General features: G+C 39.7%; 2 protein-coding genes and 2 pseudogenes across 2 annotated transcripts; 3 read left to right on the plus strand and 1 right to left on the minus strand.

Annotated features, from left to right (window-relative positions):
- Window positions 1–93: 93 nt before the first annotated feature.
- Window positions 94–1347, minus strand: LOC146453907 (uncharacterized). Its single transcript, XM_085095983.1, has one exon. It carries the CDS (start codon window positions 1345–1347, stop codon window positions 94–96), a length of 1254 nt encoding a protein of 417 aa, XP_084952109.1.
- Window positions 1348–5970: 4623 nt separating this feature from the next.
- Window positions 5971–7407, plus strand: LOC146453908 (uncharacterized). Its single transcript, XM_085095996.1, has 2 exons — window positions 5971–6296; window positions 6836–7407. Exons 1-2 carry the CDS (start codon window positions 6076–6078, stop codon window positions 7113–7115), a joined length of 501 nt encoding a protein of 166 aa, XP_084952122.1. The 5' UTR covers window positions 5971–6075; the 3' UTR covers window positions 7116–7407.
- A 2470-nt stretch (window positions 7408–9877) lies between these two features.
- LOC146453909 (uncharacterized) lies at window positions 9878–12983 on the plus strand (annotated as a pseudogene).
- Window positions 12984–14722: 1739 nt separating this feature from the next.
- Window positions 14723–17300, plus strand: LOC146453910 (uncharacterized; annotated as a pseudogene).
- Window positions 17301–18154: the final 854 nt, after the last annotated feature.

Here is an 18154-nt window from a genome sequence, read left to right on the forward strand (position 1 = left end):
TTGTTTAAATAAATTGTCAATCAAAAATATATACTTATTTTGCAACCTTCTATAATTTAGAACGCAACGAGAACAAAATCAAGGGGGTACTGTCTATTGATTTGCAACGTATCGAACAAGGGCTTGTAGAACCGCAGCAGCGGCCTGGGAGGGGGGGCCACTGTCGTTATCATCATCGTCACTGTCATCATCATCACTATCATCTATGTCGACTTCATCTCCTCGTAAAATGCAAATGTTATGCAGCACACAGCATGCAATGATAGTGTCGGGTATTCTGTCGCTGTCTTCGTCTAGGCGCTTAAGTAAAACCCTCCATCTTCCCTTGGTCATACCAAATGCGTGTTCGGATACTATTCTCGCCTTAGATACCTCTCGATTAAACTTCCTCTGGTCTCGCGTAATACCACCATTATCCTTAAATGGTCGGATAAGCCAGGTTTTATTTGGATAAGCAGTGTCTCCCACGATAAGTGGGCGCACTACAGTTCCGCCTAAGTCAAATGTGGGTTCCATTAGGATATTCTCATCTTCAGCAGCCCAATATAAGTCAGTTAAACGTAGCATCCGAGCATCATGTAGGCTTCCAGGAAAACCGGTTGCAACGGATAAATATAAGCCAGAGGCATCAACTATTCCCTGTACTAAAAAACTGTAGAAATGTTTACGATTAAAGTAATCTTCGTGGTTAACTTTCGGGGCCTTAATAGGAACATGGCTTCCGTCTATTGCTCCAACTACATTAGGTATTTTACTTTTATTGTCAAAACCTTCAATTTTTTTAGCTATCTCTGCTGTAGTAGATGGAAACTTGATAAACTCGTCTTGATGTCGGCAGATTTCTTGGACAAATTCATGGCAACATTTTACGACAGTCGGTTTTGCCAACCCAACCATCAGTCCGCACGAGCGGTAACACTCGCCAGTCGCTAGTCGCCAGAGACTTGCACCAACGCGCTTTGGAACTGGAATGGCATCTCGCATCCTAGTGTTCTGTCGCTGAAGCGCCGGTCCAACGAGCTGACATATATATTCAAATGTATCGCGAGAAACTCTAAAGTTTTCTTTCCACCAGTGATCGAGTGCATTGTTATTTAGAAGCTGCTCAAACCAATTCTGTGGTCGTGGAAATACCCAAGCCCTTCTTGGCTGACGAGCAAGTTCTCGACGAGCTCGTAAAGATAAATAAAACACCGACAAACCTTGCAGGTAACGTAGTTGGAAGCGCCTTCTTCGCTGTCTTCTCGCAAAAAACTGTTGGATTGCTATATTTATTGAGGATTGTCGAATAATTATCAGGAGAATCACTGAAATTAAGCTTACAAGATCTCGATTCGTGTCATCCATGTTTCCTTTTACGTTTCCCGCCAAACTGCATGGTCATTGTGAAATCATATGTAATTATATTTTACCCCGAGGGGAGTTCTTTCACTGTGTAACCACATCCCCAAGGGAAACATGAAACCTGAGCTAAACCGAACCCAAGCCATTTACCCTCTGGAAAGCCCCAAACCTAAGGTGTGTGTAACCACAACTATTACAAAATTCGTTTACCTGGGTAAATACTGAATGATATATTATATCTTGAATCTATATTGCTTTTCAGAAAAAGACACCTGGTCGTGTTATCAGGAAAATGGCAAAAATTGACAAAGACATGATGGAATTGGAGGAGTTAAGTGGCAAATTTAAATCAGTTAATGCAGGTAAGATTGCATGGTTAATATATTTGAAATTGAGCACGGTGCACATGGTAAAAATAATTAAAGTTAATTAAAGGATTGTAGTTCTCCACGATCGCATTGCGGGGGTCGTACATGGTTCAATACTCTTATTTTTTTATCGGGGACTGACCAGGAAATCTATTTATGAGGTATTTTTAGACTGCGAGTAGTCTCTAATTTTGGCGATGGCGATAGTGGGGCGGGCTAAATATATACGCGCGCGCACGGAATTTAGAGAAGACGTGACATGAGGGGAGAGCAGAAAATTATTTTTCGGTGCTCTTCCTCACGACGTGTCTCCTCGCGGGAGGCGATTTTCGCACGCGTGCGTGTATTTCGCCGGAATCGCCAAAATTAGAGACTACTCGCAGTCTATAAACTTCACTTTTGTTTCATGACAATCCTTTTATTTGAAGGCGAAAGTGGCTTTATGGTCTTCAGGCTGGCACGTGCCTCCAAAAAAGTCTACTGGATAATTTCGCATGTACAGAGCCGCAAGCGGTGAGTGCCGTTCCAGCTGCAACATCTCTTCAGGAAGGGATTTCAATTGCAAAGAAAATGCTACTATTCTTCTGAAAGCACTGGCAGAGGTTGCGAAACTTCCCGTGATTAAGTCTGGAATAAGCGAAGATAAAGTCATTTCCTGGTTAAGAGGTTCTAAGAAAGGTTGGATTGCTTCCCGATATTAAAAAATCCTTAGATTCTTTGCAGAGTTATTCAAAGGGATCACAGCTCAATGGCAGATCCCTTAAGAAAGAATGGTGGTAAACGCACTTGCACCAACTTGTGCATTTCAGTTTAATCAACATATCATTTAATATTAATCGTGGCCTGAGCTTTACAAAGGCCTTGAGATCCTATTCTGTGTCAGAGAAAGGAAAAGCTTTCCTCGAGACTCCATATGATTTATTTGTACTGCATCCAGACCTGTTTGAATATACCAAAAAAAAAAAATGAACAGTTAAAAGGGAAAAAAATGATTCTTCGAACAGAAACAAACACTACTTACCAAAGATCAGAGAGCAGTTAAGTGATTGCCAGATGTTGTTTGATGTGAAAGGAAAATCTGCGTATGAATATCCCTGTCAAAGACCACATTTCATGTGGGAGGATTGCCAACTAACAAAGAGAGGTACCTCAACCGAAAAGTTGAATTTGAAGATCGATACGACAACAACAGAAGTATGGGTCAAGAGCACGCGTTGTCTCTCAATCCGTAAAAATTGACATCCAAACAGCGGTAAAGAAAGATTGTTCCCTCACCACAATGCAACTCTAGAAAGGCCATGGGATTGGATTTATTCCTGCTGAAAAATCCCCAGCAGCCTCCAATCCAAGCAGGATTAGAAGGGAAAGACAGGTGGCATTGGAAGGAAGATCTAAACTACATCCCAGTATATTTCCTGTTCTCCAAGTGTTGGAGTTCAAGAACTTCAGAAAAGAGTATGAAAATATACAGGAGTCGGTCGATGAACAATTTTTTGCTAAAGTAAATGAAAGAATGGGAAAAAAAACTAATGGAAGGCGCAGAGTACTTGCTATCGCCATCAAGAAATTTTCCTTTTTTTCTTGCGCCCTATCAGGCTGACCTTTTAAGCGAAACAAAGGATTTATACGTGGACATTACCTACACCAGCAATAGTGGATTTCCTTATTTACTAAATATGGTAGCTTTCAACGAAAATACAATGGCATATAATGCAGTTGCGAGAGTGCTTCTGAATAAACAAGACGGCGCAGCTTATGCAACAGCCATTTCGGAGGTATTTACGCACGTAACTAAAATCCACCCTTCATTTAAAAACGGATAAAACCTACGGCAGATCATGGTTGATTTTGACTAAGCGGAATACAACGGTTTCGAGAGAAGCGTTGAGGCAAAAATAACTGAAAAGATTATGCGCGGTTGCACTGTCCACTGGAAAACCTCGGTAAACCGTGTAAGCGACATTGTTACTAATAGTAAAGACGAGCACATTATATTTTGCTACCTAGGGCAAAATATTCCAGACTTTAAGGAGCAAGGCGATGTCACGCTGGCATTTGACGTTCTTTGTGGTAGAAAGTGCATAGCAGAGGCCAGGCATCTTCTCCCTCAACATTTGGCTGATATTTGTGACGGAATCATTAACATTCAACGGGCGAAATCTGTGTACTGGGTAAGATGGTGGTCTAGGGAAAGAATACAAAGAATGTATTGCAAGGCATACACACTTCGTGATAGCGAAGAGCGGGACGCGACCCCAAATACTAACAATCCCGTCGAGTCCTTAAATCGCCAGTCGATTGGTGACAGATGTAGAAACATTTCAGTGCTGATGAAAAATATTTACCTGGAAGATAGGCTGCATGCCGTCAAGATTGTGGCAAGCGCACAAAACATCAATATAAGCTATGAAAATAAAAGCAGGGAAGAAAAAGAAAGGAAACAAAGGAAGAGGAAACGATCACGACTCAGTTTAAGAGGAATAAGAAGTTCATTAAACGAAACCGAAGCGCAGATGGACCAGACAGCACCTGACAAAAGGCGACGGTTGGAGAAACGGACATCGAAAACGAAATTAGCAGAAACGATGATTGGGACCAGAATAAAAGAAGAGTACGAGGAGAACGTGGATGGAGAGGTGAGGTATCTTGGCTGGATAAAAGGAACAGTAATGGAATATGGCAAATTGAACGGATATCTTGTTCAGTTTCCAGACGATGTGGACTGCCTATTGTATTACTCTGTCAATACCTTTTGTGTTTTTCCGAGCACCAAAACACTATGAAGACCTGCAAATTCTCCTAACATCATTTTCACTGTGTTTTTTAACCTGTAGTACTAATCTATACAAAATTTTCTCCTCAAGATATCTGAGGGAGGACCTGTTTGTCAACTGCATGTACCAGCTTTACCTGGAGAAAAACGAGCTGGATGTGTGGGAAAAAAAAACAGGCACTTAGGTAAATATCACTTAAATGGTGCAATAATTTTGTAAGGGTATATAAGTTCCAATGATGGGGTGGCGAAATAAATAATTGTAAACTTAGCCTCCAGTAAAACCTGTTTACTGTGCAAATAAAAATCAGCTGCGATCAGTTTTTTTTTTCATCTCTTTGATGCACACTTATTCAGTGATATTTTAAACCAACAGACATAGCACTGTTGTTTTTTAAAAAATTTTCAAAGTTATGTCACCGACTTCATAAGTTTTCAAATGAAAGTTATATTAATTTGCTAACATTTGGCCAGGATTTTCGCATGCCAGTATAAAATTAAGCATAATGGATTTACAATATTCTTCATGCCACTAAATAATCATATTTTTCAGGGACAGACAACAGAATGTGACACCTGACACAGCAACATCCAAACCCCAGGTCAGTTCCTTCCTGTACCACAAAAGCTTCAACGAAGAATTCAACATGGGGTTTGGACATCCTCGAACTAACACATGTGCAAGGTGTGACGAGATGGCAATTACAATCATTGCGGCGACAAGTTCAGAGGAAAGGCGTGGCCTGGAGAAACAAAAGGAAGAGCATCAGAAGAAGGCGGTGTGCCAGGTGTCACATTCTGTTGTCTGTCCCTGAAAAATATGATTATTTAGTGGCATGAAGAATATTGTAAATCCATTATGCTTAATTTTATACTGGCATGCATCAGCTACTGATGCCCTGGTAACTTTAAATTGGCTGAACCTAGAACAACGTAGATCTTACCATCGTTGTACATATATTTACAAGTGCATTAATGGACTTATGGACCACTCTATGAATTTACTAAAAAACAGTGACATTCATAATTATAATACAAGGAACAAAGACATGCTCAGACTACCCCGTGTTACCAGAAATTGGGGAAAGCAGAGAGTTTGCCATCACTCTCTCAAAGACTGGAATGAACTAGAGAGAGAGACCAGAAATGTGCCGAATATTTCTACTTTTAAGCGAAACATGTTTGCCAGGTTTTTTAATTAATCCTATCGATAAGAATTTTTGTAGTTTTAGCTTTTTTGCTTTTATCATTTTTTATTTTTTTTATTTTTTATCAATTTGAAGTTTTTAACCCCATCGATGATCATTAAGTCTTTGTAGTTTCAGCTTCTAGTTTGAATTGCTGTTTTTATCATTTTGTAGTTTTGTCTTATATATTGTATTTTTTAACCTTTTGTATATTTAATCTTTATAGGACCTTTCTGAAAACCACATTTAGTGAATGAAAGCTTCCTAATAAAAGATTACTATTATTATTATTGAAGAGGGTTTCCAGTCAAAGACGGACGACAAAAAGGCAGCCATCTACAGCTGGCGGGGTGAAAGGAGGGAAATCGGCAGCATCCCTTTACGATCAAAAGATGCCGTCAATATGATTACATACGACTTCCAGCAAAATCTTGAGATGCCAACACTACGGCACAACGATGTGTTTTACGCCTACCAGCTGTGGACCTACAACTTTGGTATCCATGACTGTGTAGCCAACAAAGAAATTATGAACATCTGGCCAGAAACCGTACCCAAGCGAGGATCTGCAGAGCTCGCCTCCTGCCTCGAAACCTACCTCAAGGAGAATGGCACAGGAGCCAGGTTAGCTTACACAATTTAGTGCCATCAAATATTTGCAAACGAAAGGAAAACTGTTTGGTACCTTTCAAAGATGTTTTCTATGCTTACACTAGTAGCTATGTGTCTCCCACTAAAAATACAACCAAATTACTGAAACCTAGTGATGTTAAAATCAGGCTACAATGAAAGATGGTCAAGCATCAATCTCGTCAAATGCAAGTCGTCATAAAATCTTACTCATATTTACGACCTGTCTAATTAAATTGCTTTTTGCTCATCTCGTCTTATTTGTGCGGCTATCTCCTCTCTGCCATCATTTTGAATTCGTATGCCAGGAACGTCAAAAACGATAATGCTACTGGCAAGAATAAGAGTGGGTAATTTGAAAAAGTAAAAATCGCCTGATTTTTACTGGCTTTCGTCAAAATTGAAAGAGCCCAAAAATTCGGGGATTATTGTGGTCACATACTGTGCCTGCGAAGGCTTGCATAAGGAGCAAAAGATGATTATTTTTAAACAGAATGTAACTGAACAATTTTTTTAATTTCCTTTCAATTCAGGTCCTTCGTCAGTTACTCCGACGGCTGCGGAGGACAGAACAAGAATTTTACAATTATTCTTTATTACGCCAACCTACATTTGCGCGGCATCTATGAGACCCTGGACAACAAGTTTCTGGCCAGGGGCCACACTTTCCTTGAAAATGACACCAATTTCGCACAGATCAAAAAGCGGAAAAGGAAAAGTGTGGTCTATTTGCCAGAGGATTGGTTCAGGGTCATAAAAGAGGCCAACCTCAAGAAGCCTATCCCTGTTAGAGAAATGGAGGGACGACTTTAAAGACTGGAAGAAATACCTGGAATCAAAGTACCGACTAAAGCCAAAAGACACCGCCGGACAGCCTGTGCGTCTCCGAGAAAAGCAGTGGTTCAATGTTGGTTGGGGAGAGGAGACAACAGCATCCGGGACCCACAGGCTTGTCCATCATCCTCGCCAGGTCTGGTTCCGGTCAACATTCAGCCGCCAGGAGCCGTGGACAAAAGTGGACCTTGTTATCAAGGAGGAAGACAGACGGTACCCCCCAGCTCTCTACGATGGGCCCATCCCCCTCAAGCCTGAAAAAGTTAAAGACTTGAAGATCGCGGAGAAACACCTCCCGGCTCCCCAGAGGTTCTTCTACCTTGACCTGGTGGAGAATGAAGGCCCTGAAGAAGAGGTACTTTACATATTTCTATTTCTTCTCTTATCTTACATTCTTTGGGTTTCTTGGAGAAATTATTTGCGAGCATTTCTTCTTATCTTACATTCTTTGGGTTTCTTGGAGAAGTTATTTGCGAGCATTTCCTATCTGAGAATGGTGTATTATTCAAAGTGACACAGGCATACTCGGTAAAAAGAAATCCGAGTGCTCCCATCAGGAGTCGAACCTAAGACCTTCTCATTACTAGTTCAGATGCTCTACCACTGAGCTACAGGAGATTTGTGGGAGCTAAGGCCATTAATCTGTTGGATTTGCTTGCTGGGGTGTATTGTCATCAGTTTTTTCATGGTCTGTTAGCCACAAATCACAAACGTGGCCGTGTACAGAAAAATCAATATTTTAAAGTCATCCCTCTCCATTTCTCTGACCTTGAAAGGTTTCTTGAGTTTGGTCTCATCCAAATTCAAACAAACAATGAACGAAATGAAATTAACTGTCTAAAATTCTCTTCAAAATTCTAAAATCCCCTCCCTTGAAATGCTAAAGTCATTGGGTTTTTCTTTGCCTGAAATTACCTGATTTGGTTGTTTACCTTACATCTGTTGTCTGATGTCTGATGTATTATTCTTGAAAGTGAAACAGGCATACTCGGAAAAAGGAAATCCGAGTGCTACTATCAGGAGTCGAACCTATGACCTTCCGATTACTAGTTCGGATGCTCTACAACTGAGCTAAAGGAGACTCATGGAAGCTAAGGCCATTTATCTGTTGGATTTGCTTGCTGGGGTGTATTGTCATCGGTTTTTTCATGGTCTGTTAGGCACAAGTCACAAACACGGCTGTGTACAAAAAAAAAATCAATCTTTTAAAGTCATCCCTCTCCATTTCTCTGACCTTGAAAGGCTTCTTGAGTTTGAACAAAATGAAATTAACTCTCTTAAAAATTCTAAAATCTCTTTCGCCCCTTAAAATGCTTAAGTCACTGGGTTTTTCGTTGCCTGAAATTACCTGATTTGGTTGTTTACCTTACGTCTGTTGTCTGATGTATTATTCTAGAAAGTGACACAGGCATACTCGGAAAAAGGAAATCCGAGTGCTCCTATCAGGAGTTGAACCGATAACTAGTTCGGATACTTCCTAACGAAAAGGTGTAGCAGCGATCCAGGCTTTTCTTTGATCTCATGACTATATGGTCTTCATATCGCAAGACTTGTTTGCATTCTGCTGATTGTGATTTCGCAGGCTTGTTGTTTATTATGCATGAATTTGAGTTGAAATCAGAACTGTTTGTTTATATCTTGTATGCTGGCTTTGTTTTTTTGAGTTGCCTTAGCCACAAGACACAAATACTGTGTCCAAACAAATTCAATGAGTAGAATAACGATCTTTTAAACTATCAAAAATAATTAATATTGTGTGGACAGTAAACAAAAAATTAAAATTTAACGTCAATGTAAAATATATATAGTAATTTGTCATATGTCATGTAGTTGGTAGTTCGCAATAATTCGCGATAAAAATAAAAACTAGCACAACTAGATTGAAAAGCAAAATAATAACAAAAAGAAAAAAACTTAAGTAACAAAACAAAATGTTAAAGAAATTTACGTTTATTTTACCAATCAAAAAAACAGCAGAAGTCTTTTTTATTAAGGTTTCTTGGCTTTCTGTTCAGGGCATGTTGTTTATTGCATTAGTTTTAGTTTTTTGAGCTGGCTTGTATTACGGCCTTCTTTATGAAGTTCTCATTTTATCACTTAATAACTGGGCCAAATTTAAACAAACATTAAACAAAATAAATTTAACTCACTTTAAACTTTGGGGAATTGGTTTAAAATGGTTCCCCTACTGGGTCTTTTGTTGATGTGGTTAGTTACCTCGCGATGCTACATTCGTTACAGGTTTCTTGATTTTGTATTGGGCCTTCTAACGCCTCTGGAAATGCGAAAGTCACTAGATTTTGTGTCAATGTATTTTGCATTGGGTCTTCTTGCGCCTCTGGAAATGCTAAGGTCACTGGGTTTTTTGTTGATGTGCTTGTTGACCTCGCCTCGCTACATCTGTGAAGGTTTCTTGGTTTTATATTGGGCATTCTAATGCCTCTGAAAATGCAAAAGTCACTAGATTTTGCATCGATGTATTTTGCATTGGGCCTTCTTACGCCTCTGGAAATACTAAGGTCATTCGGTTTTTGGTTAATGTGGTTTTGGATGTGTTTATCTTGCGTGAATTTAAGTTGAAACATGAGGAACCGAAAGGATGTTTTTTTGCCTGCCCCCACGGTACATCCGTTGCTGGGGACGCAAAAAATTAAGCCTCTTGAAGAAACTATGGTTATCAAAAGTGGTGCTGGTGCATGTAGAGAGAGAATAAAAAAACCTAACCAAAACAAACAAATCGAATGAACAATGTTACTGATGTCTTCCTTGATTATTCCTCCTATTTAACAAGTAGATGGGTGAAAGTTGACAGCCATCAAGTACCTAAAGAGTACTTTGAATACTTGCTTGGAAAAGCCAAACTCAAAGTAAATGCTGTGAAAGATACCTCCCACAAATCACAGCCATCCTACAACAGTAGCACCCGAAAAATATCTTACAAGATATTTGACCCAGATTCCTTCTTTGATGCCCTAGAAGAAAGCCATGTGGCCTTTACAACAGAAGCAATGTATTCTGGAAATGAAAGACATGAAGACAGTTCTTCAGTATTGGGCCTTTCTGCACCTGTTAAAAAAGTTTCTGTCACTAGGATTTTTGTTGATAAGGACACGGCATGATATCAGCAACTACCATGATAAAAGCAACATTTTATTTTATGATATCTTTCAGTCAGTACGAGCGGTGTGTGTGGTCAATGTTAAAGGCCGTATGTTATTGCACAGCCCAGTAAATTTTAAAAACTGGTTTTCACCAGCGACCGAGTCGGAGTCAGAGTCGTCGCTTACATTCCGGAATCGGAACGCTGTTTTCACTAGATCATAAGCTCTACACTTCTGATTATGACTACGACTCTGACTTCGTCGCTAGTGAAAACCAGCCTTAAAGCCTTCGGGGTGGATTCATTGTTTGGTTTGTTCTTTGGTGAAAGTCTAACTGCCAAAGTAAGCTACAATGAGTAGGGTGGCTCCTATGATACCCCCACCTTTGAGTGGTTAATACGGATGTTCTTGAAACGGAAAAACGTCTGGGGGACCTATAGCCGTGGCACTTGAAAACCAAAATTTTGATTAATTTATTTATTCTAATTTATTTCTTATCTGCGTAAAGCGCATAAAAGAGCGCTTTGTGTTGTCTGGAAAGTATTTGGCATTTCAAAAGCAAGCGTTTCCAAATAGGTTTTGTTGAGCACAGGTAAAGGATTCTCAGGAATTCAGAGACACGCCAAGAAGTTGAAAGAAACAGCCGTTTCGAGTGAAATTGATGATGCAACGCCTGGTACTTCGCGATCGCCCGATTCATCATCCTCCGCATCTGACACTTATCACCCGATCAGTGCATCAAGATCAAAAATAAGTTTACCAGACAGCGATGCCTCCTCAGAAAGCTCCAAGGAAAGCGATTTTCAAGGACAAGGATACAGACTAATAGATCTCAACAAATTTTCTTCTTCTTTCACCATGGCACATGTCTGCGAGGAAGGTAAACATTAGATAAGTGACGTATTTTGACTTCGAAAACTTTACATGTGGTCAAGTGCAATTGTTATTTAAGGTTGTGTGCCAAATGTTTAAACTGTGTCATCAAGTTTCTCTTTGATTCAGTGTTCTAAGATATTAAAAAAACATCTGATGACTTATTTGTTTGCTCATTTTGCTGTCGAAATATGTATGGAAGGTCTGACACTTTCCCTCATGTACAGTGTCATACAATGATGTCCCTGAAAAATGTCATTTTCGCATTTATTTGTCTGTGGTTTTTTACCCACTGCTATTTTAGGGAATTTGACGATTCAAGAAAATGAATCAAAAAGAAGAGGACTGATGGCAAATCTCTCTGCACAGTGTAGCTTGTGTCTTGATGAGACAACCCTGGAAACTTCCTCTTTTATCAGCAAGCGGGGGAAATCTGTTGATGTCAACAGGCGTATTGTTTACCATTCAATTGAGACTGGTGGTGGGTACGAAGGACTTGCATCCTTCTGTAGCATTATGAATATGCCTTGCATTACCAAAACAGCTTACTATCAGCATGTAGAAACAATCCTTGAGGCTCTTGAACTTGAAGCAAAAGATGACATGAAACAAGCAGGACAACAGCTTCGGCAACATGTTTTGGCTGAAAATGGTGATGAAGATAGTGACCAAGTTGTGGACGCCGCAGTCAGCTTTGACGGTACATGGGCTAAAAGACGCTTTACCTCCCTTCATGGAGTTCTTTTTGTTATTTCAGTGGACACAGGGGAAGTGCTGGATTATTTCCCGCTTTCCAAGTCCTGCCAGAGTTGTTCGGTTGAAGAGGCACAGTGTAAATCTGAAGAGGAATTTGAAGAATGGCAAATGGAACATGTAGCTTCTGGTAATTGTGATATCAACTTTAGAGGAAGTTCACCTGCCATGGAAGCAAAGGGTGCAGAAGAACTGTGGAACAGGTCTGTTGAGCTGCACAACATCCAATACAAGTGGATGGTGTGCAATGTTGACAGCGAGGCCTTTAACACTGTAGAGGACACATATCCAGACTGTAAGGTCATTAAACTAGACTGTGTTGGACATGTCCAGAACAGAATGGGCAAGCACCTGTTAAACTTAAAGTCCAGAACCAAAGGCAAACTGGCTGATGGGAAGCCGATTGGAGGGTGCGGCCGCCTCACGGATGATAAAATAAAACATCCAGAGATACTACGGCCTAGCCATTAGGCAAAACACTCTTTCAAATCCTAATCCATCAGAAAGGGAGGTCAATGTGGGCTGTATATACCATGAAAAAGAATATCATAGCCACCTTGCACCATTCTGTAAAAGCTGAAAATCAAGCAAAACAGCACAGATATTGTCCTCCTGGTGAGAAGTCTTGGTGCAAGTGGCAACAAGATCTGGCGACAGGAACCTCAACCTATAAAGGAGATGACTGCCCACCTGAGGTTTTCCTTGAATTGTTACGCCCCACTTTTATGGCATTGAGTGAGACCAAACTTTTAGAACGGTGTGTGTTGGGTGCTACACAGAATAGAAATGAATGTATCAATTCTCTGGTTTGGGGCAGGTGCCCGAAACACAAACATCACGGTGCCAAAGTAATTGGCTGTGGAGTGGCTTCTGCAGTGCTACACTTCCACAGAGGACCTTCTAGCAGAGAGAAAGAGTGATGCAAAGGCTTTCTATTCCAGCTGGAAAGTACACAAAGAGGGCCTCTCTTTTAAGGGAGAGGAAACGTGTCAAGAAATCTGACCTGCAGGCTACTAGAAAAGAAAGGAAGCGTTGGCAAGCAGAGGATCAGAGGAAAACCCGTCGAGAAGAGGCCCTTCGTGAGAAAGATGGAGACTGCTATGAAGCAGGAGCTTTCTAAAGTTGCTTGTGGACATTCTGAACTGAAGACATGAACTTGCTACCTCTAAAGCTTAAGTAGCAATCCTAAAATGACATTCGTAACTTTAACGCTCGTTTTCTCAGATTCCGTACTTTAGGTCTTTGAGAAAAGATATCTCAAATTGTATTTATCCGATTGATGTAAAATTTTCAGTGCTTATTCTCCTCAGTGAGTTAAGTTAAATGAGCATAGAGGTTTTTCATATGTTGATTTGAAGTGAAGTTATTGCAGAAATCCAGCCTCAAAAATCTTAGTTAACTTTGGAGGGGCACTAAGGCAAATGTTTTTATCATCTCAAAAAGTTCTATGCTCATTTAAGACGGCGATATCTTGGCTCTAGATTGATACCCTAATAACATAATTCCATGAAATCTGCGGGCAGATATCTATTCTCAACTATAGTTTGGTTATGGACAGCATGTGGCTACAATTTTGAACCAGTGTCAGGTTACAAATTGCGAAAAGTCCAAATAATTGCTATTTTCAGAATCTATAGTTCATAAGCTTTCTTGTTTACTGGGGTTTTGAAATAAACTTTTAAAATAACAGTTGCTTACAAAAAGTAATTTTTTTCATGTGTACCCCCGCCTTAAGAAATTCAATAAGATCACCGACTTTTTTGGCCTCTCCATTAGCCACATAAGCCATATTCCATTGACTCAGCAGTTTAACCGTAGGAATTCTCTGTCCTTCCAAATTCCTCACATCTCATTCATATAGTTCATTAAACCAACATAAGTTTCCATAGCATGCGTTAATTTTGACAAAACAGTTTAACTTATTGGCCTTTGCCGTTAACAACAACACTTTATTAAAAACAGACAGTTACAAGTTAGGTATATACCTACCCATAAACAGCTAAAAAAGCTAGTCGAGGTGGGTAGGTATGACTATTAAGCTACATGCAAATAAATTTTCGTGTTTACAAATTGACATTATTAACAAAATTTACAAAGCAACAGCAGCAACTAAAATATAACTTAAATAACCAGTAAACAAATAAGTGAATAAACAGAACAAAAAGGATTTGTAAGCTACACTGATAGAAATTACAGGATTGTTAACTCAAGAAAGCATGCAAGTCAGCTATTATTGAGACACAAATTGAAAGTCTAACTGCCAAAGTAGACTACAATGAGTAGGGTGGCTCCTATGATACCCCCACCTTTGAGTGGTTAATACAGATGCTCTTCAAATGGAAAAACGTCTGGGGGACCTATAGCCCTGGCACTTAAAAAGCAAAATCTTAATTAATTTCTTTATTCTTATTTATTTTTTATTTACGCCAACCACATAAAAGAGCGCTGTGTTGTTGTCTCTGGAAAGTATTTGACATTTTAAAAGCAAGCGTTTCCAAATAGGTTTTGGGATGAACTTCGGTGAACATCCGCCACAAGTCTTGTAACCATAAAATTCCCAATTCACAAGTCATCATGACAGTCCCCCCTAAAGCAAGATCACCTAACAAAGAATACAAAACAACTCCGAAAAAGAACCCTACCAAAAGTCCCTGGACTTACAGCAAAGATAAATGTACAAAATACAAATGAACTGTTTCAAACTTGTTTTCTTGTGCTGTACCTTTGGAGAGCGTTGGGGGAGGGAAAAAGGGATGGCACAGTGTTGAGAGCACTAGTGTTGTAATACTGTTAGTAGTGTTGTAATACTGTTAGTAGTCTAAATGTTTGTTGGAAAGTTTCGGACACAGCTCAGTCAACATGATGCTCACTCACGAAATGTGTTCAAATGTCTTGGTGATTGTATAAAACAAATAGCTTCCATTTTTCCGTGGGTCTGTACTCTAATAATACACAGAGGATGTTAAAATGTGGTAAATTGTTTATTTAGTTTGATAATTTAATACATAGTTTTCTTTTTTTAAACTTAGTCATAGTGTCCTCAGTTAGTAGAGTGTAGTTGCCCAACTGGGGCAGATTCATGGCGAAGAACTGGAGTGACAACCTTCGATGGGAACAGAAAAAGAGGCCCAAAAGCATCATTTCGTTCAATTCAAGAACATTTACAAACAAAATACGACGCCAAGATTGGGTATGGCACAATTGTACAGCTATGTGTTGTACGCAACAAACGAAAGTTGTCATCGAAGAGGTACAAGGGTGTGGCAAAGGTAACGTGTCGCCGAGCAAGAAAGGGCTTCAATTTAAAATTTAACCCAGATGCACATTACAGCTGTGCCATGTACAAGATTCTTGACAAATTGCAGTTAACTGATGGGCATGACAAGCTACTATTAAATAGAGACGACCAAGCAGGGTTTCGACTTGACACAACCTACACACACTGCCAGCACAAAGGACTGTATTCTGAAGCTCAAGAGGTCACAACGCGTACAGATTTTGTGAATAAGTACTCCTCTGTGCTACAAACGTCCTCTATCTCTTTATGGAAACTCTTACAAATGAAGAAAGAGCTGCTGGTTTGGTGAAGGACCATTTTTTCTTTAAAAAGAACCCATCGCAACATGCTGCTGATTTCAAGTTTCTTAAAGCAACCCAAGAGTTTAAAGATTACGTATCTGGGAAGCCTGTTGATTGCATCCGGGTTGATGGTGCCACAGATGAGCGACCTTCTATTCAAGAGGTTCAGTTTCTTTGGACAGAGGTTCATCTAGTTGAAGAGAAGATATGTACTTGTCTTACAGCACGAAACAGTGGAGGAAGTTTCTTAAACCGAGTTGAGTTGGTCAATGGTTGCATTGCAAGGGCACATAGTAATGCCTTCATCCCCTCCACACTGAATGGATCGAATTTCAACAAAGATGGCCTGAATGAAGAAAAACTGAAAGAAAATTTGGAAGCAGCCACAGAAGTATATATTGATAGGGTACAAGACGCACCATTCGGAAATACAACTATCAAGTTTTTCAAGGGTGCTCATGATGAGAATGCCAGATATTTACAGGAGAGAAGAGAAAAATTGTTAATTTTTTTACATGGTTCTAAAAAAGCAAAGCAAGAACTACAAAAGACAGAACCAGTACTTTACAAGTATTTTGAAGAGATATGGCAAGTTAGGAACAATCACTTAGTTAAAGGGCTTCCAGAACAGTATGTGTTCTTTCTATACGCGTGCTACAAGCCTAACTGCTTTCACCCAGTGTGCAAAAAAGGCATCCCTCCTACAGAACCAAAGTGGTATGATGGTGGTCCCACTCTTCGTTGTCTACCAATGCCTATGAAGGACCCAAACCGACCTTGGGGTGGGCACTGCAAAGACTGTGAGAGCTGTGCGGGGCACTACTTGTCAGCTGAGGATTCCATTGCCTCTTTGACTACAAATGCAACCAGAGACAGTGTCATGGAACCTCCTTCTGTTGTGTTGAAAAGAGAGTTTTCTAAACTTACCAAAACAGTGGATGCAGATAACATAAGTGATGTTGAAATTACAAGGTGTGCCAAGGAAACTTTATTGACTTCAAAGGAAGTGAAAATGTGGTTTAGTCACCTGGCGGAAGTAAGTAAACGCAGGAAGATGGGAGCAAAAGAGGCTGCAGCAACACGACAAGCAAAAAATGGTAATTATATAATTTGAATTATAGTATCTATGAACTGAAATGTTCCTTTTAGATACTAGTGCTATGGGCAATTTCAAAACCCTTTTACAAGTGTGATTAACAAGTGTAGCCATTGTTTCAGAGGTTGAAAACAATAGCTTTACTTGTAAATTACATGTACAGGTGTAAAAGTTTTATTAAATTGATCAATGGACATTGTAATTTTTTCCCTTGCATTGCAGCAGCACAGCAGAAAACAACTGGATTTTGTCCCTGTGGCCAATCCGATGATGACTTCATGATCGCATGTGATCATGAAAAGTGCAAGTATCAGTGGTTTCATTATGTTTGTGTGGCTCTTGATGTTATTCCTGATGGTGACTGGTATTGCCCTGAATGTGCTGGTAGGCAGATACTTGCTCATGCTTTTTCAGTATCTTTAGGTAGACGTGCAGGCACTGTTAACAGGGAAAGGGGAGGGTGGGAAAACACTACCCAATTTTAAGGTCAATTTTTGTTTTGTCTTGCAAATTCAATCCAGTCTCAATAGAAGTGGCGAATATGCAAACAAACACAGTGACCATGTACATTAACAGAGCTGCTTTTCACAGTGTTAATATAAATTTTAATCTTTTGTCATAGGTGGCGAAGTTCCCTGGAAGAGACAATGAAATGCTGCATGAGAGATATCAAATGAAAGTCTGTTTATTTTTGTGACCAAACGCTGCATGAGAGATATCAAATAGAAGTCTGTTTATTTTTGTGACCAAACGCTGCATCAGAGATATCAAATAAAAGTCTGTTTATTGTTGTGACCAAGTTGACTATCTTTTGAGTGTTTTTGCTGTGGCCATCATGAAGGAGTATAAAACAACGCAATGATTTTCCTTTGGGAAAAAAAGTTTAAGTTTTGTGCAAATGTATTTTTTCATGTTTTACTCGTGCAACATGGTTGCAGCGAGAACACTCCATATGACTTTTTTAAACGTAAACTTTCCCTGGTAGGCGGGGACAATCAAGGGCATTTGCATGAAAATATTGCCCCGGGGGCGGGAACATTTACTTACTTTCTCCAGCCTATTAGTCCAAGTCCCCGCCTTTGCCCGGGTTGGGGGGGGGGGGGGGCGGGGATTTACATTGACTGGTGCATTACATCTTAGAGCATAATGCCTTTATTCTTCTTTCTCCCTGATAAAGTGAATAAAGTAGCCAGGAAGTTGAGTGTTATTGTTTAATAGTCCTATGTTGTCATCATCTGACATGTGCTTGAAATACAATGGTGTCACTTCATTCCCAATGAACAAAACCTCTTCTATGAGCTACAAAGGAAAAAAGTAAACCCATAAACATATTTTGGAATTATATAATGTAAATTTGTTAGGTGTCATAGAGTTGAGACTAGGGACAGCAAAAAATTGCCACCAATACAGTGCAGGTTTTAATTGAGCGAACTACACAGATGCATTCTTGACACAGTAAAAACGCATATGCGCATATTTTAAGACTGGTCCTATCTATCACTGACTTGTATGTTTTTCCATTTTGTAATCGGAGAAGTGCAAGAGCTATCTGATGTGCTTACTGCGTAAGAGCTTGGTGAATTTTTATTGTCATCTAATAATTATTGTTAAGAATT

This window comes from Pavona decussata, unplaced genomic scaffold (genome assembly GCF_977016875.1).
Source record: "Pavona decussata unplaced genomic scaffold, jaPavDecu1.1 SCAFFOLD_321, whole genome shotgun sequence".
Classification (NCBI taxonomy): domain Eukaryota; kingdom Metazoa; phylum Cnidaria; class Anthozoa; order Scleractinia; family Agariciidae; genus Pavona; species Pavona decussata.

Bases quoted from the DNA above. Each gene is read 5' to 3' on its own strand.
- LOC146453907 (XM_085095983.1), bottom strand. From the start codon at position 1,347: ATGGATGACACGAATCGAGATCTTGTAAGCTTAATTTCAGTGATTCTC.
- LOC146453908 (XM_085095996.1), top strand. From the start codon at position 6,076: ATGATTACATACGACTTCCAGCAAAATCTTGAGATGCCAACACTACGG. The intron at 6,297-6,835 runs GTTAGCTTACAC...CTTTCAATTCAG, and splicing joins GAGAATGGCACAGGAGCCAG to GTCCTTCGTCAGTTACTCCG.